Raw genomic sequence first — 23,787 nt, 5'->3', positions numbered from 1 at the left:
GTCTGATCTTTGGGACTCTGAGTGAGGGCCCATGAGAAGGCCTATGCCAGGAACTGGGAGAAGCCTCTAGAAGTTGCTCCATCCTTAGCCGAGGGCTGGGATACGGAACTTGGTCCCAGAGCCACAGGGAACTGGACCTTGCCACATCCTGAATGAGCTGCCAGGGGACTCTTCCAGGTTTGGGTGAGGATGGGGCCCAGCCCAACCCAGAGGCTGAGACCTGGGAGAGAACAAGTCACCCACGAGGGATTTTTGGCCTGCAGGACTGGGAGCCCACAAACGGGGTTCCATCGGCCTCTGCGACGGAGAAGGAATGCACCAGGTGTGGCTGCTGTGGGATAATCCCCTGGGTCTGCAGACACTGGGGGCTTCGAACTCAGGGGCAGGCTCTGCACGAACCAAGCCGGCACTTAGCAGAAGATACGGGCAGGTCCCAGGACAGAACCCCCTGCAGCTGGGGGAGGCCGGGGCACCGGAAGGGTCCCAGCTGCCATCAGCGTTCCCTGAGCACAGTGCGACATCGCTGCCACGCTGATCTCTGCAACACTCCCGTCCCCCCAAGACCAGGGAAAGGGACAGGCCAGGATGTGGGCACTGGAGGGAAGGGGAGAGCAAACAACCTACAGTCAAGGGCAAAGCAGAGGTTGTGAGGAAACACTAAAAGCAGAAAGCATCCTGTCAGCAGAGAAAAGCAGAGTAAACACACGGCTGTGAGGCCTGTAAGTGGATCAAGTCTCCTGGAAACGGCAAAAGGGCCAAGACTCCGAGGTGGAGTTGAAATGGACGCCTGGCTGAGGGACGGTGGGGGGGGGGGGGGGGGGGGGAAGGGCAGGAGCGCCTCTGGGACGGGTGGGCTGTGCCACATCAGGTGGAGTGGAATTCAGGACAGAGCGGTTACGGACACAGAGGCCTCCAGATCTGGAAAAGCTGGAGCAGCGAGAAACGTGGAATTCTGAAGAGCATGCCGTAAAAATCCACAAATCAAAGACCCTTGGAATAAAGGAGACGTTGCCAAAAGAAAAATCACAGTGGGGAAATTCAACGCATCACTCTCAGCCTGGATAAATTCAGGAGACAGATCCAGTGAGGAGTGTTGTGTTGGTAACGGTTGATTTAATAGGTATACTTCAACTTACTTTCAAATGTGCATGGGACGCATACATGTGAACATATGTGTAAAATGGAACACAGTCCCACCCTACCTCTCCTGGTTTCTCGGACCCCCACACCTCACGAGTCCTGCCACCACTCAGCAAGCACCTGGGCCCTGGGATGACCCCCCCAGCCCCCAATCACCACAGCAGCTTCGGCTGGAGGGGTCTTGAAACAGAAATTACATTTGGTCTTACAAATCTTTTCTGGGCTGAGCTCCTCCGTGCTTTCTCTGGCCCCTCCCCTGTAGGGCCATCCCTCTCCCTCACCATCCATCCAGGGCACTTGGAGAGGGGTGACGTGTAGCTAGTGGCAATCGTGGGGCTGAGATCCTGTGTCCTGCCCCACGAGTTCCTTCTGCTCTGCTGCCCTCATCCACCTCAACTTCCCAGGGTGAGGCCCGGGACCCTGGTCCCCAAGGGCCTCCCAAGGGCCAGTGCTCTGCTCCAAGCACACTGTCCCCCACGCCCCCGAGGTCCTCAAGGAGCCTCAGCTTTCCGGGGCCGGGGCTGGGTAGTGAGGGGGAGGCCCTTCACCCAGGCCATCGCCCAGGCCGGCCCCTCTCTGCGCCCAGATTCCTCACCTGGAAACTGCAGGCCTCCAGCCACCTTCACAGCACAGAGCCCACTTGGGGCCATTTACTGAGTCCGTCCTATGCAGCCTGCGTTGTGTGTGAGTGACGTGGGGTAAAAAACCGCCCCACAGGCCTGGATGAGCTGCTTGGTTGGTTGGAGGGTCAACCCGTATACCAAAAGGTTTCGGGTTTCATTCTGGGTCAGGCACATGCCTGGGTTGTGGGTTCAATCCATGGCCAGGGTGCGCACAGGAGGCCACAGATTGATGTTTCTCTCTCACATCCATGTCTCTCTCTCTCTTTCTTTCAAAAATCAATAAAATATCCTTGGATGAAGATTTAAAAAAAAGTCCCACAGCAGCACAGACCTGACCCATAGAGAGAGAGCACCGAGGCTGGGCCACCCTATGCCTGCTGGTGTGGCCACAGAAAGAGGCCGGGGTCTGTCCCTGGTCTGCCTCTGGCTGGCTCTGCCACCTAGGCCAACTCACTCTCTGCCCAGGACTCAGTTTCCCCAATCTGTAAAAGAAGGGCTAGGACCACCTCAAATACCGCCCTGCAGGGACAGCCCTGATAAGCTCTGTGGGAACCCAGTGCCCCTTGAGGCCACCTGCCCACAGGGACCTGAAACCTCCCCTCCCCAGCAGCCCTCTCAGCCCCCCATTCCTCTCCCGGCCCTGGATCCCCACCTGGAGCCGCCTCTTCTCCTGGCCTGCTGCCTGCACACTCGCCAGGTACTTCCTCTCCAGCCTCTGAAGCACCTCCTTCTGCAGGGCCCTCGTGGCCTGGGCACTGCCCGCCTCCCTCTCCGCCTGGCGCCAGCCTGTGAGCAAGCAGGGTGGCTTGCCTGGTTCCCAAGGTCTAGGGACTCCCATACGAGGGATCGCCTCTCCCATCTCATAGGCTGGGAAACTGACAACCTTGCTCCTCCCTCAAAGCTCAAGGCCTGGACCCCAGGCCCCTCCCCAGACCACCCTTCTCTCAGGCCTTTCCTTCCAGACATTCAGGCCCTGGGCCTGGCTCCCTGGGTGACCCACTAATGGGGTGAGGGACAGAAATGCAGTGGGGTGACCAGCAGGGCAGGGGCCTCTCTGAGGGCAGAGACCCAAGGGGGGATGGGCCTTGTGACTGGGAGGAAGGCTCCAACTTTGGACACAGCCAGTGCAGAAGCCCAGGTAGGAAGGGAATGGCATGGAGGGAGGCCTCTCACAGTTTCAGGAAGTGCTGGTTTGGTGTTACCCCATGGCCTACGCCTGAGCTGCTCCCAGGATTGCACACTGGGGACCAGGAGTGGGTGTTCTGGGGGACCCCCAGGAGCAGGTGGGGAAGGGAGGTCACCTTCCTCCGCCTGGGCCAGCGCTGTCTTCAGCTGCCCCACGTGGCTTTGGGCTCGGGCACGCTCCCTCTCCACCTCCCTCAGACAGCTGCTCAGGTGGCGAACCTGGGCGCGACAGTTGTCCTGGGAGAAGGTCAAAGATCAGCAGGCAGGGCTGAGGGGAGTGGGGAGCTAGAGGTTTTGGGGGTCTGGTGGGCATTATAGAGGCACTCAGGACAGGCCCTGGAGAGGGCTTGGAGGGGCTGTGCCTGCATGTCTAGGTTTGGGGTATGCACGTAGAGTGGGGGAATAGGTCATGCCATGACTATCAGTCTTTCCCATAGCTCTTCCCACCTGGCCGGTCAGGAGGGGCACCCCTGGGGTGGCAAGATGGGGAGCCCATGTGAGTAGCTGCTGGGAGCTTGGTCCCGTGTGAGAGGTCATTGGGGACACTCTGCAGGTGACGTGGCCAGCCCCTGGGATGGTTCTTCAGGAGACAGGCATGGGGATGGTGACACCCCTGCCCTGGACCCAGCTGGACAGCACACGGAGAGGGGCCCCTCCTGTCTCTCGGAGCCCTCAGGCCAGGTCTTCTCTGCCCCTTTTTACCCGCTCCCGCTGGGCATCCCGCAGCTTCTGCATGAAGTCCCTCAGGGCGTCCTGCACAGAGGCCATGTCCATGTCTGGGCCGTGCTGTCCTGGTGCAGGTGAAGGCCACCGAAGTGGTGAGCGGGACCTGGCAGGGGGGCTGGCACTGTGCCGCCCAGAGCGACCCTGGGAACCGTCCACACCTGTAGGACAGTGAGGCTGAGGGAAGGGACTCGGTGACACATGGGCGCCCTGTCTCCCTTTCTCTCTGTTGTCCCCACCCACGGGGAGCTGGCGGTGGGGCACGGGATCCAGGCCCTTACGGTGCAGAGTGTGAGGCCCAGGGAGGGGTGGGGGTGGCCAGGTAGGTGGTGGGGCTGGGAGAGGAGCCCCCTGAAGCCACCAAAGTGACTGACCTTTGGTGGGGGAGCCGGGCCGTTTAGGGGAGGCAGAGGGGCTCTGTGCTTGGAGCCCCAGCTCGCAGCAGAGTGTGGACCAGAGCCGGCTCAGCTGGCCCTGTGCATCCCGCCTGGCACCCTCTGCCCGGGCCAGCTCCTGCTCCAGGCTGTGGACGCGGTGGCAGGCCCTGTCCAGGCGAGCCTGGAGGCTGCCGGTCACACTGCTGGCCTGCTGCAGCTTCATGGTGGCGCCGTGCAGCTCTGCCCGGAGGCTCTGCTCAGCCCTGTGGCTCTCGCCGAGGCGCTCCTTCACCTCCGCCAGCTTCTGCCGCAGCCTCAGGACCTGTGGCAGGGCCGTGGGGGCTCAGGTGGAGGCTGGGTACTAAGGGGCCTCTGAAGACTTGCCCAGGGCCTTTCGCCCCAGCCCCTCTTCGGCATATCACAGCTGGAGGGACCAAGGCCCTGCCTCACAGCCCATGTTTGGCAGGGGAGACACCTGAGCCCCGGTCGGGAAGGGGACCCCAGGACCACGGAGTACATTCGGGCAGGCAGCAGGGAGTCCCCAGCAGCCTCATGAAAACCTGGGCCAGCCCCTTGCTTGTCTGCCTGCTCAGGGCCTGTGGTAGCAAAGGCTGTGTTAGCATCACCTGAGACCAGGGCTGGGGAACCTCAGGGTGCCAGACGCCCCACCACAGACTCCCAAATGGATAACACCACGGAAAAATAGAATGTCGTCCACCCCACACAGTGCACGGAGGCTGAGGCCGGCAGTGAGGCGCTGGGTGGCTTCCCCCGACTCCCCTGGCTGGGCCTCCCTTGCTCCCTCTCGCTTCACTTCAGCTCCTGGCAGCCCCCTCTCCTCACCATCCTTGCTGGGCCACCTTCCCCTTTCTTTTTTGGGCAGCCCAGCCCCGGTGAGAGGGGCCCTCCCTGACCCTGCTGTCCCTCTGCTGCTACCCACCTCCCCACTCCCAATTAGGCCACTGGTTTGCTGCTGCAGACCCTGGTCATGGCCTGACTGTGTCCCCAGTCCTCCATTCACACAAGGTGAGTGAATAGGGCAATAAACGGGGACACCCCCCCCCTCGGAATGTGCACAGGTTCGGGGGGAGGCAGCCAGGCCCCAGCTCCAGGCTATGTAGCCCCTGCCAGACTGTAACCCCCGGGGTAGGAGGCCTGGCGCCAGTGCAGGTGGGCCTCATCTCATCTCCCTCCCTGGGTGGCCATAGTATAAGGACCCCATTCACAGATGGAGGTGAGGGGCTGTGAGGTCACACAGGGGTCACATGGGCCATGGGAAGTAAACCATGTTTCTGGGTATGGTGGGTGCTTGATAATAGCCACTCTGCACATGACTTTGGGTCTGAACCCGGGAGCCCCACACAGGCCGAGGCCCAGGGGGACCTCAGGCTGTGTGTGTGGGGTCCAAGGCCACCTGGCCGTGGGCAGCACAGCCCGGCAGCAAACAGAACCTGAGGGGCGGGGCCTGGGACTGAACAGAGGGTCTTTCAAGCTGGTGTGGGGCTGTGTGTGCTGGTGGGGGGAGCTCACGGCAGAGTGCATGAGGTAGGGTGTGGGGACATGTGTGCAGGCGTTTGGGGAGAGCTCATGGGAGAGTGTGTGCCTGTGTGTGCAGGTGTCGGGGCGTGGGACCTGTGTGCAGGCCTGGGTGTAGGTGTGAGCTCAGAGACCTGAAGCTCTTTTCAGGGCCCCCTGCCTGTCCCTAGGCTCAGAACGCTCTTCGCCTGGGTGAGACTCTGTCCTTGACTAATATGTGATGAAACGAGGGTGAGAGCAAGGCCTGGGCGGCCCTGGACCTCTGCCTCCCCTTCTGGGGCCCCTTAGCCCTCTACCTCCTTCTGGGCGTCTTCCCAGGCAGCGTCCACCTCAGCCGCCTGCCTCTGCAGCTCCAGGGCCTCTCGCCAGCTCTGCTGCTGCCGCTGCGAGTCCTGTGCGCACTGGGCCTGCAGCTGGCGCACCTCTTGGCTTTTCCTCTGGTTCTCGGTCTCCAGCGTCTTCACCTGGGGGGTGGGGACGGAACTGATGGGGGCCCACGTCCCCTCATAGGAGCCCAGGCAGCCTCCTGCACCCCCGCCTCTGCTCACGTGTCCTGGGAAGAAGCCTCCCTCCTGGGCAGCTCCCCACACTCTAGGACGCTCAGGCTAAGTCCAGCTCTGGATAGGGGTCTGTGCAGTACGCTCAGACCTTCACCCTCAGCCACTCCACAGACACCTGGCACCTCCACCCTGGGGCCAGGACCCTGTGGAGCGCAGAGCTCAGAGCTCGACATTAGCCCTGGTGGCCCAGCTTACCATCAGCATCAACCACCGGACATGTGAGAGGAGGTGCCTCCAGGAGACCCCGTCTCTGCTGTCAAGCCCCGGCTGTGGAGGCTTCCCCAAGGGTGCCTGTGCTGAGGGGCAGAGCCAGGCTCCCGTCTGTGCCCTCAGGCTGGATTTCTGACCCTCAGGGTTCATGAGCCTCAGAAGGTTGTTTTAGGCCATTAGGTTTGAGGCTTGTCATCTGGGCCCCATAGGGCAGACCCACCCAGGAACCCTGTGAGTCTGAGCAGGGCCCTTCTGCTGGTGGCTCCAAAGGCACAGGCAGCAGGCCAATCTGTGAACTCCGCCCTGCAGCCCTGGGTGCCCTGTTGGGGGTGGGGGCAGGGTGAGAGAAGGGGGGGGGGGCGGCGTGTGTGAGGCTCCAGAGAGCTTGGTCACCTGTCTGCGGAGCTCCTGGAGCTCCCGGCAGGTGTCCAACTGGGCCTGCTCTGCCTCCTGCAGGCTGGCCCTCAGCTTGCCAGCCTCCTTCTGGGCTGCGGCTCGGGCCTCCTCCAGGACCACCACCTTTTGCTCCTTTTCTTCCTTGGACCGCTGAAAACTGAGCAGAGCATCATCGGCTGGGGCTGGGGGAGCCACCTGGGGGCTCTGGCGTCTCCCATGGTTACCGTTCAGGCTACCCTGCAGGCTGTTCACCTCACTCTATTGAGACATGTCAAAGCCCAGCCTCCTTGGGGCTGCCTGTCACCTTTGGGCACAGTGGGTTTGAGTGCCCAGCTGTCCTGGCCCCTCTCTATGTCTCCAGCCCCTCTCACCACTACTCCCCTCCCTCCAGCCCCAGCCATTTCCTGCTGGAGGGGAACTGGGGCCCATCTTTCCTGCTGGAGGGGAACTCCCTGAGGGCAGGGACAGGTCTGTGTGTCCAGGTCTCCCCCTCATGGCCAACAGTCATCACTCTGGATGGGCAGTTGGCACCCTGGATCTGCCGGGTATATCCCCCACCATCATCTGGCCCAGCTTAGTAGGAAACCCCTGTCCTACCACGGCCGGAGGGCAGGGAGCTTTGGGGCGAGGGGGACTCCCTGCAGTCAGTCCATGGTGGAGCCATACCTGGCCTTCTCCTGCTCTGCCCTGAGCACTGCGGCCCGCAGCTCGGCGTTGGAACGCTGCAGCATGTCCTTCTCGAGGGCCTCGTCACCCAGTGCATGGTGGGCATCCACGACCTCCCTGCGCAGCCCCTCGAGACTGTCCTCACTGCCCTGCAGCTCCCTGCGAAGCACAGCCAGCGCCTCCTGGGCCTCCCCCAGTTGTGCCCGCAGCTGCTCGGCCTGGAGGAGGAGCGTGCAGCTCTAGGGGCCATGGTCCAGCCCGGGTGGGGGGGGGGGCGGTGCCAGGAGCTATGGGTCCAGCAGGCAGAGCTGCTCTAGGGACAGCCACAGGCAGCACACAGCCTCGGGCTCTGGTCTGCAGTGCTCGTGTCCCGCTGGCCCCATCTCCCAAGTGCCTGCAGAAGCAGACAGCCTGGTTCTGCCAACCTGTGGCTGCAGGGTGACTCCCCAGGGCCAGTCCCAGAGCCCAGGCAGGTGACTCCCTGACTTCTCCTAGTTCTGGTCCTGCCCTGTGCTCCCTCCCTGGACCTAGGGTTGATGTACACTCTGTGCATGGGACACGGCTCTGCCCACCCATCTGCACGGTCCCCACCCAGATCCAGTACCCACTGCCCGATGGCCCTCGCTACCTGTTGGGCTCTGGTGTCCACTCCTCTCCTTTAGTAATGGCGTGGCACCCAGGGCCACTGTCTGCCCTGGTGTGGGCAGCAGTGTCCGTGGCCCAGGCTCCTGCCCCCTGCGGCACCGTCCTCTATCGGAACCGGAGGCAGTGGGGAGGGCGGGTCTCTGGTGTCCTTGGAATCCTCCGTTGGCACCAGCGCCCACTGGGCCAGGCTGTCCAGCTGCTCGGGCAGGGAGTTCTCGCTGTGCTCTGCATGGAGCGCCCCAGTGTGAGCCTCCCAAACGTGAGGTGGGCAGTGGAGGCCCATGGTAGGAGGCTCCCGCGCCCAGTCTGCACCTCAGGGAGCTGACCCAGGGAGGGGCAGAGGCTGCAGGTGGGACACCCACCACCTGGAACCAGGACCTGTGTTCTCTCCTGCACCAGGCCCTACACCGGGGCTTCTAGGCAGAGCCTGCTGACACCAAAGTGTGGGTGGGGGTCAGGGACCCTACTCGCCCTGGGGCACAAAGGCCTGGGCTCAGCCCTGCTAGGAGGGTCTGGGGGAGAGTGTAGGCCTGGGGAAGGGGCGCCCAGCCCTCAATGCCCAGGCTGTGGGGTGGGGGCTCTGCCAGGGCGCCTGGTCTTTTGCTGGCTGTGGCCCTAACCAGGACACTCTGTAGAAAGCTCTGCTCCAATTCACATGTCCCCAAGGAGGAGACAGAGGAAGCTAGCGGGGATATGCCAGGGAGGGGAAGCCGCAGGAACTCTGGGCCATGTCAAGATGCCGGTTTGCCAAGAGCAAACTCCACTTTGCTGGCTGCTTCTGTGGGACACTGTCCAGGCCCCGGCCGGCCTGGCTCCTGCACCCGCCTGCTGTTATTGTTGTTCTGTTTTTGGGAAGGGCCTGAGCCCCCCCTTCGCTCCCCTCCCACCCCCCACATGTGGGAGCCACAAGTTGTGTAGAGCATTTTCCGCTGAGCTCAGCAGAAATCCACCCAGAAGGTCAAGGACCAGCGAAAGGGCCTATCCATCACAAAAGAAGCTGTTTTCATTTCCCAGGACAAGGAGATGAAAACAAGCAAAACAAATGCAGGGCCCTCCCCCGCACCTCCACCCACCTCCCTCTGCCTCCCGAGAACAACCATCCCTTTTACAGGAATTTTACAGCCAAATCGCTTAACGTGATTATAATAATTATTTCTTTACTAAAAATTGTATAAACAGCCTCTTTTGAAATCTCCTGCAGGGAGGTGGTTGAGAGTGCTGCATAGAGGGAGGGGTGTTGAGGGCCCTGGCCTGTGTGTGGCATGTTCATTTGTGCACACATACCAACACACATGTGTGCTTGGTGTGCACGTGTGTGTGTGCATGCAGCATGATGACTGTGTGGTTGTGCAACTGCACACATGTATGTGTGAGCACACATGGCATTGTGTATGAGCATGCGAGTATGTATGGAAGTGCATGTGCTGCCTGTTGGACATACTAGTATGTGTGTACTTCATGGTGTTCACATGTGTTTACGTGTGCATTGTGCCCACACATGAGTGCATGTGCGTGCATGCATGTGTGCAGGTCACTGTTTGTGTACATGTGTGTGCATACGGGTATGGGGTGTGCATGTGTGTGAGCCATGCAGTGGGTTCATGTGTGTGCATGTACGCACGCCTGTGTGGACTCAGTCAGGGCTGCCAGAGGCCTGTATGTGCCTCCAGTTTAAGGGCTGTGAAAATGTTACGGTTTCCATGGCGACTCTGGCCAGCCTGGCGCCTGTGAGGGCGCTTCCATGCTCCTCTTTCCCCTTCACCCCCCAGGCTCCCTGTCCATCTCCCCACTCCCTCTCTGGAGGCCCCTCTCCAAGAACCTGAACTTGTACATCTCCCAGCTCCTCCCCCTGCTGCCCCCAGTTTTAAAACCTCATTTTGTTTCCCCGTGTGGTCGCTGACCGGCCTGACTTTGAAATCTGTTGAAAGGAGACCTTTCTCTTTGGGGGCCAAAGTAAACAGCCTGTCATGTTAAATCACGCTCTCTTCCTCCGTCCACCCAGCCTGCCCCGGTGCTGGGGGAGGGCGAGCCCCTGCCCCCCCGCCGAGCCTCCAGGCTAGTGCATGAGCACGGTCAGCGCCGCCTGCCAGCCTTGGCACACTGCCCAGGGTGCACGAGCGCTAGAGCCACTCGTCCGGCCCTACCTGGGCGCCACCCTCCCCCAGCCCAAATCCCGCGTCCTCCTGCCCTCCTCTCCCAGGCGCCCTGTCAAACCTCCTCAGAAACACCTCCCCAATCCGCCTGCCTGCCCAGCTCCCCCCGGCCTCGCGGGGGGCCTTTCCTGCTCACCCTGCCCAAGACTGTCCCCACCCAGGGCACCTTCACAGGCCCCTGGGCCATGTCCGCCCAGGCAGGACCACCCTGCACCTCTGCTGCCTCTCTGCTCCAGGAGACCCCAGGGGGGCCTCACACCACCCCCTGCTTCGTTCCATGGGGTCCATGCCTCACGCTGCTCACCAGGGATCTTCCCACAGCGTGTTGGATGGATGGGTCTCTAGGCTAATGGCCCAATTCCCTCTCCCCACCCCCCAGGTCACCTGCCTTCTCTCCCCTCTCCTGGTACCCCCCCTGTCTCACCCCTCCTAGCACCTCCCTCTCTCCCCTCCTGGCACCCCCTCACCTCTCTGCCCGCTTTGCTCCGCTCTGCCGCCATCTTCCGGAGACGGTGGCTCAAAGCCGAGGTCTCCCTCTGATGGGCCGAGATGGCCTCCTCGAACTGGGCTTGCAGGGCCTTCAGCTCCGCCGCCGTGGCTCTGACGGTGGCCTGGGGGGAGCAGTAAGCCATTGAGGCATCAAGGGGCTGCCCATGGCGGGTGCGGGCCACACAAAGTCCTGGGACCAGATGGGCAGCTCGCATGGGCAGCACAAGGCAGGTGGGGACCAGAGCAGGGACTGGGGCTCCAGGAGACGGTTCTTGTCCTGACTACAGCCAGTGCCACCCATGCCCGGCCCAGAGTGGACACAGTGGTGAAGGGTGGGGGCAGAGGCCCCGAGGGGCGTCCCTAAGGGAAGGGGCTGACCCTATTCCTTGTCCCCTGTGCCTTTCCTCTGGGATCCCCAGGCTGCCAGGGCAGGGCTCTCCAGCACCGATCTCTTTCCTGCCTAAATCATTGCCATTAGGCCCACTTTGCTGATCACTGAGCAGCCAGGAATGGCTGCTTGGCAAATGAAGAGACCCTGCCCTTAGGTGACACTGGACTTGGGCTCCTGCAGCCGGGCGGGTGCTGGCATTTGCACCAGGAGCTGAGCCTCTGCCCTCTTAGGTTTGTGGGGCACAGGAGGAGCACCCTTGGCCTGGGGTGTCCCAGGGAAGGTGCCTCCGGGGACCCACCATCAGTGTAGGGCAAGAAGGTTGGACCCCTCAGCAGATGTGGCAATGGCTGGGGGAGGGGAGAGCAGCCCTATCCCTGAGTGCAGGTGACCACAGGAACCCCTCCCTCAGCCGGAACTTTCAAACAGGCAGATGGGATTAGGTGACACTCGCAGTCCCTGCAGGGCCGTTCCTGCAGGGACCACAGGCCACGCTCAGGAGGTCAGACATCCGTTCAGGACTCAGCCTGACCCAATGTGCTTTCCTTTGGCCACAGCACCCAAGATGCTCCTCCCTGGCACTAACTGATGGGCACGGGGAGGAGGCACCTCCTTGTCCAACAGCAAGGATGTCGTCTGCTCACCTGTGCCCCAGGCCCACTCAGCCCAGCCTCTGTACTGGGACCCAGGGTAGTTTGAGGGTTTCCTTAGCAGGCTTCCTTCTCCCAGGAGGCACGGGAGCCCCTTCGGCTGCCCTGAACCCATCTCTGGGACCCCCCCCCCCATGCCCCACTCCCCTGCTCAGGGCACAGGTGGGCTGGGCTCTATCAGCTCGTGCCCCCTGCTCTTCTTTGTTGTTGTTAATCCTCACCTGAGGATATCTTTTTCCATTGCTAAATAGAGGGAATAGAAGGGAGGAGAGAGAGAGAAAGAGAGAGAGAGAAAGAGAGACAGACAGACAGACAGACACATCAATTGGTTATCTCCTGCACGCACCCCTACTGGGGACTGTGAGCTGGGGAACAAACCTGCAACCCAGGTATGTGCCCTTGACCAGGAATTGAACCAGCGACCCTCCGGTCTGTGGGCTGACACTCTACCACTGAGTCAAACCGGCCAGGGCTCACGCCTTCTGCTCTTGGTGAGGGAGCCTGCTCTGTCTCCGTGAGCCCCTCCACCCTCGCCCGGCTTGTTCTTACATTGCCTGCAACTGGTGTTCCTTGGCTGGCCTTTCTCCCTCCCTCCCCTCTCAGTGGGGTTTCATTTTCATTTTCCAAGCTAAGGTGGCAAAAGAACCCTTAATGAGCTCCCTGAAGGACCTGCTAGCTGGCAGGCCATCCAAGGGGACACTCAGCCAGAGTGAGGGAGGCCCCCCTGAGAGCTGGGGGAGTTCCCAGGGTCTGGGGGGCTTTCTTAGTTTCCTGTCGCCTGAGAGGGGTTGAAGGAGCATCTGGGAGAGGGGGGAGGAAGGAGGACACAGTCCCAGGGCCCCCCACTCCCCTCTTGGCTGTGCACATGGAAGGGCCATCGCTAGGGGGTGGGACAGAGCCTGACAGGGATCCAGGGAGCGAGGATCTTGGGCAAGGCTCCCCTGAGTGCTGGTGCCCGGTGCTGGAGTTCCTCCCCAGCTCTGCTCAGAGTGACGGGGATCTGGGCGCCCGGCAGGCAGGAGGGGACAGAGACACCCTGGCAACCAACTCCTAAGAGCAGCCCCTTGTCCACCACACAGCCCCCTGCCCCCTGTCCATAGGTCACAGGGAACTCATGGCCTCCCAGCCAGGCCTTCCTGCCCCTGCAGCCCAGGAAGGAAGCTCCGGGCCTGGCAGAGCAGTCCACACTGGTCCACGCACTCAGGACTCCTGAGTCATTCACTCAAGGCCAGGGAGCATGTGACTGTGCCCTTGGGACGAGGACACGCCAGGGGCCAGGGTGAACAGGGGTCACCGAGGTTAAAAGTGAAAGAGCAGCACTGGGACGGAAAGGTGACGGGGCTGGAGGGACAGAGCAGAGGGGACGGAGCTGGCCCCGTGAGGCTGCGTGGGTGCGGCTAGAGGTGGAGCTGTGTCCCCCCCCCCCCAGTGTCCTGGAGGATACCTGCAGCCTGTGTCTGCTCAGGGCCAGCCCCCAGGACAGCTGTCTGACCCCAACTGCAGGCAGTGCTCCTGAGATCCCTCTCCATCTGTGTCCTATCGCCTTGCTTTGACCACCTCCTCCTGTGAGTGGGCCCGTGCCTCCGCATTGCCCACTTCATAAATGGGCTGAGGCCACCCTGCCAGCAATGGCAGTGGGTGCCCAGTCCCATCCGTGGGGTGAGGACACAGGGCCCCATAATGGCTTCCCCTCCCCTCTCCAGAGTCCTAGTTGCTGCTGCCTGTCCTGTCCTAGACATGGGCTCCTGAAGAGGACTCAGGGGCCCCACGTAACCCCAGCTGCAGCCTGCAGCAGTCTCCATGCATACGTGGGCCTCTGTCCACTGGTCGAGGGCAGGCAGCTGCCTCCTGGGGTCTCTCCCAGCCCACGGTGGCTGCCTCACTCCAGGCTCTATGGGATTTTCCGTGGGTGTCCTTCCTCTGGTTTGGTTTCTTCTTTGAAAGGGGCCCCTCCAGCGAGTCAGATTTCCTGCAGGTGTGTTCAAGTTACAGACAGGCAAGGCTGGGGGCCAGTGGACTGGGGGCACAGGCCTGGGTTCTGCCCACGCTGATGCTGGCTTATGTGGAGTCCCTGGTGCCTTCTGTGGGGGCAGGGACTGGCTTCATCAGCCTTTCCTTCCCAACAAGACAATGTTCCCTCCCAGCAAAAAGCCTGGAGATACCCAAGAGAAACTGAGGCTCAGAGGGGGGGCTGAGGGGGGTAAATACCTGGGATGAGGTGGGAAGAGGTGCATCTGGGGCTCTGCCAGCGCCTTCCGGGCACTGCAGGTGGCCAGGCCAGTGCCTGGTTCTGGCTGATGGGGGCACACAGGGCTCACCTCTGCTTGCTCCTGCTGGCCGCGGGCCTCCTGCTGCACCTGCTTCAGCCTCTGAGCGGCCCGGGAGAGCTCCTGCTGCAGCAGGCTCCTTTCTGCTTCTTTCAGAGACAGGGCCTGGCGTGACAGTGGGTTACTGGGTGCTGAAGCCCTTGGTGGGACACAGCATGTTCCTGGCTCTACATCCCTGCTCTGGAGGGGCAGCACCCCAGAGACAGTGACGTGGGGAGGGAGTGGGAGCCTGTTGCCCCATATGACATGGTCCAGCCTTCGTGCCTGCACTCAGGCAGTCCCCCCAACCCCACCAGGTGCACTACCTCTTCCCCACTGTGCACCTGTCTAATACCTGCTCCTTCCCAGTGCCGCTCAGGGGCTTCACAGAACCCTTCTCCCTGGAGTTCCCCAACCCCTCCAGTCACCACTTCCTACAGAGCACAGAATGGGGACCACTAATGATTCTGAACCTCTGAAAATGCTGTGTCACTAAGGGTGAGGGGTGCAGGTGAGCGCCCCCAACAGGGCTGCAGAAGGTGGAAGGAATTTGTCAATGACCATCAAAGTCACAGGTGCATGGATCTCTGGAGGCCCAGCCCACTGGGGCAGGAGGCCTGGAGACCTGCGTGTACATGTGTATGATTACCTGCACAGGTCACTGATTATTGTTCATAATATCACTCATAACAGCAACAAACTGGAAAGAAACCAGATGTCTGCCGATGGGGGCCAACAGAACAATGCATTTGAGGAGCTTACGAGGCTATGAGAAGGATAAGCAAATCCTGAGCATACAGATGTGGAAAGACTCCCAACATAGACTGATCCCCGGAAATGCATGTACTTAGACTTTTTGTGTTACAAAGGCAGGAGAGCAATGTGTATTTCTATTTGCTCTTCTGTGCACAACGATCCCTGGGAGGCTCTTTCATAATAAGATTTGGTCTGTGTTTTTTTTTTTTTGTCCTGGGAGGAGCCTCTAAATCCTTGGAATTCACCAAGAGAGGAGCGTCTTTGTTATTCCTGGGCCCTGGGACCACACCTGAATTTACTCTAAGAGGTGACTCATGGCTGCCTGACAGTTTGGGGAGGGGGTGGCCATGCCCCACCAGCCATGGATTAGAACACTGGGACTGTGAGCCACTGAGATCTCCCAGCCTCGGGGCGGGTGTGGGGACTGAGTTCCACCATGTGGCCAGTGATTCTGTCAATCACACCTATAGGAGGACCCCAGTGAAAACCCTGAACTACCCTACATGCCAGAGGGCGATGCGCCCTGGTTTCAGGGGAGAGACCTCATCCCACATGTCTCTTCATTGGGGTGGTCCTGATTTGTGTCCTTTAAATAACTCTGTAATCATACTAACAAGTGTAGCACTTTCTTGAGTTACCTAGATCATTCTGGGGAATCATTGAACCTCGGGGCTTCTGCACAGTCCTTTGCGCCATCCCCAGACATTCCCCAAATTCCCTTCCCTCCCTCCCCAACCACCTCCTGCTCCTCCTTTACAGCCTTACTCTCCCTCCCCCAATGCCACCACAGCTACAAAGCCTTTTCTGTCTCCTCCTCAGGAAGTGAAGAGGAGCCGCTAAGAGCACAGACCCCAGTGTGCTGTGCAAGCTGGGGCAAGGTGGGCACATGTGTGAACCTTACTTTTCTCACCAGTAAAATGGGGCCAATAAGAGCACGTACCTCAGAATGTTGAGAGAATGAAATTAGAAATGCATGGAGTCTGACAATAAGCCTTGGTGACTCCTGCTACTGGAACCCAACCCCTGTGGTTTGTAATTTGTGCCAACACCTGAGAGTCCTATCACAATGTGTGACAACACATGTGAATACGTTTACTTGTCCTTCCATTCACTGAACAGTGAATAGTTCACGGTGTCACAGTAAAATGAAGAGCCTGGATTCAGAGGGTAACTTTTACATGTCCAGTGTCTGAATCAATATCTGGGGGATAGAAAGATGGGCAGAAGAGTGGCTGGATACATTGATGGATGAATGGCTGGCTAATCAGATAGATGGATGTATAGTCAGATGGATGAATGGTGGATATGAATGGACAGCTGAGTGTGTGGACAGAGAGAAGGCTGTTTAAATGAAGAAATAGATGTACCAAATCATCCATCAACATGACAGAAGTGAATGGTTGGATAGTCATGTTGATGGATGATTGAGTACATGAATAGCTGGATGGATGGTCAAGCAAATTGATGAATTGATGAACAGTGATGTGTGTGAATAGACAATAGTGATGTGTGAGTATGTGGAGAGATAGTCACGTATGTGGGTGGACAGCTGGGTGTGTGGATAGAAAAATGGAGTCAGGTGAATGAATGGTTAATGGACAAGAAGTTGAGGGACAGTTGAGTGCATGGATGGATGGACAGATAGATACATGAGCAGATGAATGAATGGATGGATAGACAGATGAAAAGATGGATAGCTGAATAAAGGGATAGGTGGGTGGATGGATAGATGGGTAGATGGATGGATGAGTGGGTGGATGGGTGGGTAGATGGATGGATGGGTGGATAGATGGTGGCTGGATGAATGGGTGGATAGGTGGGTGGGTGAATGTCTGTCCTCCAGGACTGCTGTGGAAGACCAACACTACAATAGCAGTGACCTGGAAAGGCTTCCCCTACACAGCCTTCTTGCTGGGCCAGAGAAAGCGTGGTGAGGTGGAAGTGAGGGGACCCACTGCCTCATAGTCCCCCCATTACCTGTTGCATCTCATGTTCTAGTTGGAGGAGGCTCTCATCCCGCTCATGCTTCAGGCTCTGAATTTCCTCCTTCAGAGCCTCCCTCTTGGCTGCACTTTTTGCCACCAGCTCCTTCTCCTGTTCCAACCTGCATGCTGCCACCTTCTTCTCCTCTGTCAGAGACAGACTGAGGGTCTCCTGGGCCAAGACAAAGGGGCAGGCTGTGAGGACCATACAGGTCGGGACATGTGAGACCAGCAGGTGCCTGTGGTCTGAGTGAGACCTGGTTCATGGGACTCCAGGGCAAGACAGGTCCCCAGGGATTGTCAAGCTGGCTGCAAGCCCCTTGTCTCACACACAGTGTCACTGAAGCAAGAGCTGCAAAGGGGCTCTCTGGGCCTCCACCTCCGCCTCCTCTATCTGACATGAACTAACAGTTCAAAGGCCTTTCCTGAGCCTCCAGGGCATACCACACGCCAGTGACATGCACGATGTGTGCAGGCATGTCAAACAAGGTCTGCAGGAGCCTGTGACCAGTGGGATGGCTCAGGTGGGTGATGAAGTGCCCTCCAGCTTCAGCCCTCAAACTGCAGCCAGGTCAGCCAATGCCCACAGCTGGCCCCTCCTTCGAAGGAGAGGACCGAGCGACACAGGCTCAGCCCCATGACCCTAGCTGCCCACCTTACCTATGAAGGGTCCTCTCTGGCCCCCACCTGAGTGTGGCCTGGCACCTCTGCCTCCTGCCTGGTCTCCTAGCACCCCTTCCCTGAGGGTCTGCCATTGTCTGGGATATGTAAGCTCCCAGGAGTGGCAGCAGCTGGTGGCCTAGGGAAGCAGACCTTCTCCCTCTGGAGCTGTGCGAGGTCCTCACAGTGGGCCACTGCCTGGCTCTCCAGGGCCAGCTGTGCTTCCCGCTCCTGCTGTGCCATTTGCCGCCGTAGCTGCCCTAAGTCCCACTCCAGCTTCGTCTCCTGGACCTCCCAGGCGCCTTTCAGTTGCTCCAGTTCCACTGCAAAGTGACAGATGTATCCAGGACCGGCCACAGGGCCCCATGCCATGGAACGCCCTGTGGCCTGTGCAAGACCCCTGTGGAGAGACAGCCACCTGCTCTGCGGACGCTGCCCAAGCAGGCAGGGACAAAGTCCCACCACAGCGTGTATTCTGGCTATGGCCAGGCCTAGGGGCTGGGTGAGCCATACATGGTGAGGTGGGCTGAGCAGGGGTGGGAGCTCAGGGAATGGGGCAGGGGCTGCCACACTGACCCAGGTCTAGACTCTGGGAAATAGACTGGGCAGGCCACCCCTCACAGACGGACCCATTCAGCCTCAGAAGCTCCAGGCCCAAGTTGGTGCCCTTCCTGGGCGGGGGCGGGGGGGGGGGCAGGCAGTGGGAGCAACATCTTGGGACTGAGCTCCATGGAAGGGCTCCTCTGGGCCACGTGGGAAGAGGAGAGACAGGCGGGAGCCGCTGGAGCACCTTGCAGGGCCTGCCGGGCCTGCCGGGCGCTCTGGGCCTCTCCCTCCAGATGTTCTTGCTGTGCCTGCAGCTGCTCTGCCAGCTGTTGGGCCTCAAAGAGGCTGCTCTCCAGCACATCCCGCTCGGCCCTGTGGAGAACCATCAAACAGTGGGCCAGTCACCCAGCGATCCCATTTGCTGCTGTCCGGACAGCACTTCCCAAGGCCAGGCTGGTAAGTCAGAGAATAAACAGAGGACATTTCCTTCATCTTAAACCTGTGAAAACAAATGGACCCCACACAAAAAGCCATTTCAGGTGGATTAAAAGCTAAATGCAAAAACAAAACAACTCAAGTACTTAGAACTACAAAGGTAGTAGAAAAAAATACAGAAGGGTATTTTATAATCTTCTTAAGAAAGACACAAAAACCGGAAGGTAAAAATAAAGAGGCTGACAGGTCTGAATATACGTAAAGATAGGGAAGGAGAGCTTTCATGAAGAAAAGATTCCACAAACCAACTTAAAAGACAAGGCACAGACTTGAAGAAAAAAAAATCTACACTAAATATACACAGGGTCCATATCCATCACATACAAAAAGCTCTTACGAATCAATGACAGAAAGTCGCTGACCCTACAGAAAAATGGAAAAATGACTGTTATTCACAAAAAATCCACAGATGCTTAATAAACATATGAAACTTGCTCAACCGTATTGAGTACTCAAGGAAATTAAAACCACAACCAGGCATTCGATTACCAAAAGACTGAAATAATGATACTATCCAGTGCCTGACCTTGAGGCAGCAACCCCACCTTCAGGGGTTAGCACTCTAGAAGCACCCGGGACCAACAACGCTGCACAGGGTGCTCACTGTGGCTGGAGAACTGCCCTTGTCTTCAGAGCCGGCGGGCGGCAGGGTGTTGTGGAAATGATGGCACATTGTCAGGCGTAAGGAGGATGAGGAAACTCTTATCACCTAAAGAATTGCTCTGTCGCCCTAACTGGTTTGGCTCATTGGATAGAGAGTCGGCCTGCGGACTGAAAGGTCCCGGGTTCGATTCCAGTCAAGGGCATGTACCTTGGATGCGGGCACATCCCCAGTAGGGGGTGTGCAAGAGGCAGCTGATCGATGTTTCTAACTCTCTATCCTTCTCCCTTCCTCTCTGTAAAAAATCAACAAAATATATATTTTTAAAAAAGAATTGCTCTGAGAAGCAGAACCTCACACGTGTGGCTCCATTATAGGAGAAGCTGCCTCTGTGCCTCTGCACAGATGCAAACGCTCAGAAGGCACCTGGGACGAGCACAGCCCTGACAGCAGCCCCCATTTCTGGGGAGGTGGCTTGAACACAGCCAGCCCATTAGCATCAACCAGCCAGGGAGCATGTTTTAAGTGTTGCTCTGCTCTGCTCTGCTGTGCTGGGTGACGTACACACGGGCACACCACAGACATGGAACACAAATACCCACATGAGCACACAGATGGCCAATGCGCAGCCCCACGATAGCCCATGAGCCAGGGCGGGCCATGGGCCTTGGGCAGTCTTGCTAGGTTCTCCCTGCACACCACTACCACTATTATTGGGGGTTAGGCACTTCCACACTTTCCAGGGGCCCGGTATCTGCAGAGCCCAGACATTTCGCTTCTCTGAGACCCTGGTTCCCCCTCCGGTCCCTACCTGGTCAGCACCCACATGTTCCCCACTCTCTCTACATAGACTGCTTTTCCTACCTTGAACCTTTCTCCTCCCAGAGGCCCTCCAGGTCTCCTCTGCTGTTCCGAATCTGCACCTGGAGGCCGAATCTAAGGGCATGTCCAGTCTTTCCCTCCACAGGAGCCCACGGAGAGCTCAGCCTCCCGAGGCCAGCCAGGGTGAGCGTGGGGTATGCAGGCAGGGAACCTGGTCCATCTCCCTGGCTGAACAGCATGCTGGCACCCTGTGAACTGAGGGAGTGTCCCCAGGGCCTGGGGTCCTCCCACATCAAACCCACCATGGAGGTTTCACCAGGAGACCTGGAGCAGGACTGCTCACACCGAGTAGTTGTCAACACGGTCTGGGAACTCATGAAAACTGAGGCGGCCAGAAAGTCCCACCCCAGTGAGATAAACACCCACCATTTGTGCCAGGCAGACATGGTTTCAGGACAAGTCCCGAGCAGCCCTGTCATCAGCAGCTCAGATGGGTCATCCTGAAATGCTGTTTGGTGGGCATGTGACTGTGCAGGGGTCCTGGGCCCAGGAGTCAGGGTTGAGTTGGTGCAGGATCCCCAGTTCCCGAAACCGCTGGCCAGGGCCCAGGATCCAGCAGCACATGCTGGCGGGAGGAAAAGGGCCTCCAACCTCTGCCCCCTGAGCACTGTGGGCCGAGGAGGTGGTGGTGGGCAGGGTCCTGTGACCCTCTGCTTCTGATAACCCACTCCAGCCTTAGTCAGGTTTTATCAATTTCTACGAAAGCTTTCATTTTGAGGAGAGGATTGTCTGTGAAGATGTACAAGGACCCCCAGATTCTGGCATTCCAGGAGGAAATCTTTTCTAGAAAAGTACTTGGATGTTCCTGAGAAGGGCCCACAAGGTCCAGAAAGCCACTAGCTCTGGATTTCCACAGAGGCTATGGGACCAGATCAGCTCACCAGGCAACAGCCTATAGGGCATCCCTGGTGTTGCCTAAAGTGCCCATTCCAAGTCTTCTGGAAGTGGCCCCATGGTCACTGAGCTCACTGTGGCCCCACTCTCTGCTTGGTGGTTCCCTGGGGCTGACACCACCCCCCACTCCAGGGATGAGCATATGACCCAGCCAGCCAATCTGAGCCCTGTGACTCACTGAATTGGTTCAGGGACATGAAGTAGCTCAAGATGATTAATGGCAGCAACTCTTGGCCCTTGTGGGGAGAAGGGCACTCTGTGTCTGCCAGACGAGGAAGCCTGGAGTAGCCACTGGCCACCTTGCCACCTCTCACCCTAAGCCCTTGAAGCAGACTTCCTCAGGATTGAGCAGCACTGAGGAGGGAGAGGAAGGGTCCTGTGGGAGTACCTGGATCCAGCCTTGCCTGAAGCCATGTATACCTTGAACTTCTCAGATCCACGAGTAAGACATTCCATGTTGTCATTCTGTGCCAGTGCAGCCACCGCTCACAGGAAGGTCACCCCAGGACTCTTACTGGGTCCACCTCACTCACAGTCTCTCTCCCATGTAGACATACCCTCCCTGCCCTACAGTTGCTGGGTGAATGCCTGCCCCCTGCCACACTGCAGCCTCTCTGAGGCCAGGCCAGGCACACACACCCTGCCCATAGGCCCCTGGGTACCTGAGATCAGCTGCCTCCTCAGCCGTGAGCCGGCCCTGCCTCTCCAGGGCCTCCTGCTTGGCCAGCAGCTGAGCTCGCTCCTCCAACAAAGCTTCCTTCTCCTGAAGGGCCGTCCGGAGAGTGTCCATCTGGGCCTCCTGGTCCTGCAGGCTCTGGGCCAGCTGCTCCTCCAGGGCCTGTTTCTTGCATGTGACCTAGAGGAGGGGGAAGGGGAGAGTCCAGCAGAGAAAGAGAGAGTGGGAGGGTGATTGGGGCCTCTTCAGGGAAAAGCAGGACTTCAGGAGAATGGTATCATGCAGAATGGCATGGAAGAAAAGGTAGAGGAGAGTGAATATGAGACACATGGGACTCAGAGTGCTCACGTGCTAACACAGCAGAGGGGCCTCCACTCCTCTGGCCATGATGGAGGAGTTACTGAACTGAGCATGCCCAGCTGCCAGTCTACATGGTAATCTTGGTTAGACCACAAGTGTCCAGGGGGGCAGGAAAAATTGCACAGAAATGGCAGTAGAAGGTGACAGAGGACCAGGTTGCTACAGACTAACACTTCCACCAAGAACATCACAAAAGTCTAGACAAAATACATCATGGAATCTGAATAAGGCCTGGGGAGCTGCCAGGTCAGCTGGGATGGAAGGATCTGAGACCTTGGAGAGGAGGGATTGAGCCCACCATTAGGTATCTTGTCCCTCTTCAGAGAGTGTGCTGATTTAAAAGTTTAGGCTGAGAAATTGGGAAGTCAAGGATAGCTTCTAGCAATATTATGATCTTAGGGGGCCAAAAACTTAAATTCAGAGCCTTTGAAGCAGAAGGATCCTGATAAACACCCCAGGTTTCTAGTTGTATGCACAGAAGGGCTTCACCCTAGTAGTAGAGGTGGATCAGAACAGACCATCCCTCAATCATGGATTATGGTGATCATCTACCCTCACTACCTGCTAGAATCAAAAGTAAATTCTCTCTGGAAGAATAGCATCATCAAATTAGTTATTCTATAGTTTTAAAATATGATAATTGACATTTGATCAACATTACCAGGAATATCAGGAGATAAGATCATATGGCAAAAACCACGTGTAAGAACATCAAATAAACACAGATACCTTCCTGTCTCTTTAAACTTTAAAATAGCTGTGATTAAATGTTCAAGAAGGTGAATGGCAAGATGTAGAATTTTACCACAGAACTAGAAACAAAATATAAACAACATAATTAAAAAACACAATAACCAAAATTAATAAATATAATGTTTCAATGACAGATTAGACAGAAGACTAATAATCTGGAAGACAGACAAAAGAATGCATTCAGACTGAATCATGAAAAGAAAAAATGATGAAAAATACAGAAAAAAGTGTAATAGACACATAGGGCAAGGCCTAACATACGTATAATTAAAGTTGCAGAGGGAGAGGAGAGAGAATATTTGAATAGGTACTAGATAGAAATTTTGCAAATCTAATAAAATGCATCAAGCCACAGATTTAAAATGAGCCGTAATACCCTAAAAATATAAATACAATGAAAATGTCACATAGATATATCTTAGTTCTAAGTTTCCGAATACCAAAATACAGGAAAATATCTTTAAAATCAGAGGGGCAAACTCCCCTCCCCCCAGACATTACATTTAGTCTGACATTTGACTTCCAAACAACAATGAAAGTCAGAGGGTGGTGGAATCTATATATATAAAACCTGAATATGCAAATAGAACTAACAGCGGAACAACCAAACAACTGAACAACCAGTCGCTATGACATGCACTGACCACCAGGGGGTGCGCGTGGAACAAGGCAGGTGTTGGCAGCAGGTTGGCCACCGCAAGATGGTGGAGCAGGTGAGTGGGGCCCCAGTCACTGTCATTGGGGCGAGTCTCTGGTGGTTACTGAAAATTCTTTGCTCTTGTGTGCCATGGTCCTGCCCGGTGCCTGCACCCGCTGCCAGCACCGGCCCTGCTCACACCTGCTGCTGGCACTGGAGTTGCTGCTCGCACCCGCTGCCGGGGCCCGGCACCAGTCCCAATTGCTTGGTGCTGTCAGTATGTGGGAGCGGCAGTTGCCAGCCCCAATCTCCCCTGAGGGATTCTCCACCTCCCCTTACTCCCGAGGGGCGATCGGGGCAGCAGCCGCCACTCACACCCACTGATGGCGCCAGTCCCTCTTGGTCTGCACTGTCAGTGGGTGTGAGCGGGGCTGGCGCCATCAGCGCGTGGGAGCGGTGGCAGCGGGAGCGGGAGCGGGGCTGCTGGCAGACAGAGGA

At 57.9% G+C, this 23,787-nt stretch overlaps 1 protein-coding gene across 1 annotated transcript in view; it reads right to left on the bottom strand.

The window, feature by feature from the left end:
• Positions 1-2,463: 2,463 nt before the first annotated feature.
• CROCC2 (ciliary rootlet coiled-coil, rootletin family member 2) overlaps positions 2,464-23,787 on the bottom strand; it is a 44,587-nt gene continuing 23,263 nt past the window's right edge. The window contains exons 16-27 of the mRNA XM_079782614.1: positions 21,526-21,719; positions 18,236-18,363; positions 17,599-17,768; positions 16,781-16,957; positions 14,060-14,173; positions 10,682-10,825; positions 7,417-7,634; positions 6,748-6,907; positions 5,881-6,048; positions 4,046-4,370; positions 3,651-3,832; positions 2,464-3,185 (exon numbers count right to left, since the gene is read on the bottom strand). Coding sequence (XP_079638740.1) covers positions 2,763-3,185; positions 3,651-3,832; positions 4,046-4,370; positions 5,881-6,048; positions 6,748-6,907; positions 7,417-7,634; positions 10,682-10,825; positions 14,060-14,173; positions 16,781-16,957; positions 17,599-17,768; positions 18,236-18,363; positions 21,526-21,719 — 2,403 coding nt within the window. The 3' untranslated portion in view covers positions 2,464-2,762. The remainder of the gene's footprint in view (positions 3,186-3,650; positions 3,833-4,045; positions 4,371-5,880; positions 6,049-6,747; positions 6,908-7,416; positions 7,635-10,681; positions 10,826-14,059; positions 14,174-16,780; positions 16,958-17,598; positions 17,769-18,235; positions 18,364-21,525; positions 21,720-23,787) is intronic.

Source organism: Cnephaeus nilssonii, assembly GCF_951640355.1.
Source record: "Cnephaeus nilssonii genome assembly, chromosome: 10".
NCBI classification, from domain to species: Eukaryota; Metazoa; Chordata; class Mammalia; order Chiroptera; family Vespertilionidae; genus Cnephaeus; species Cnephaeus nilssonii.
Note: the sequence above shows the minus strand (reverse complement) of the source record. Positions and strands in the feature narration are given on the sequence as shown.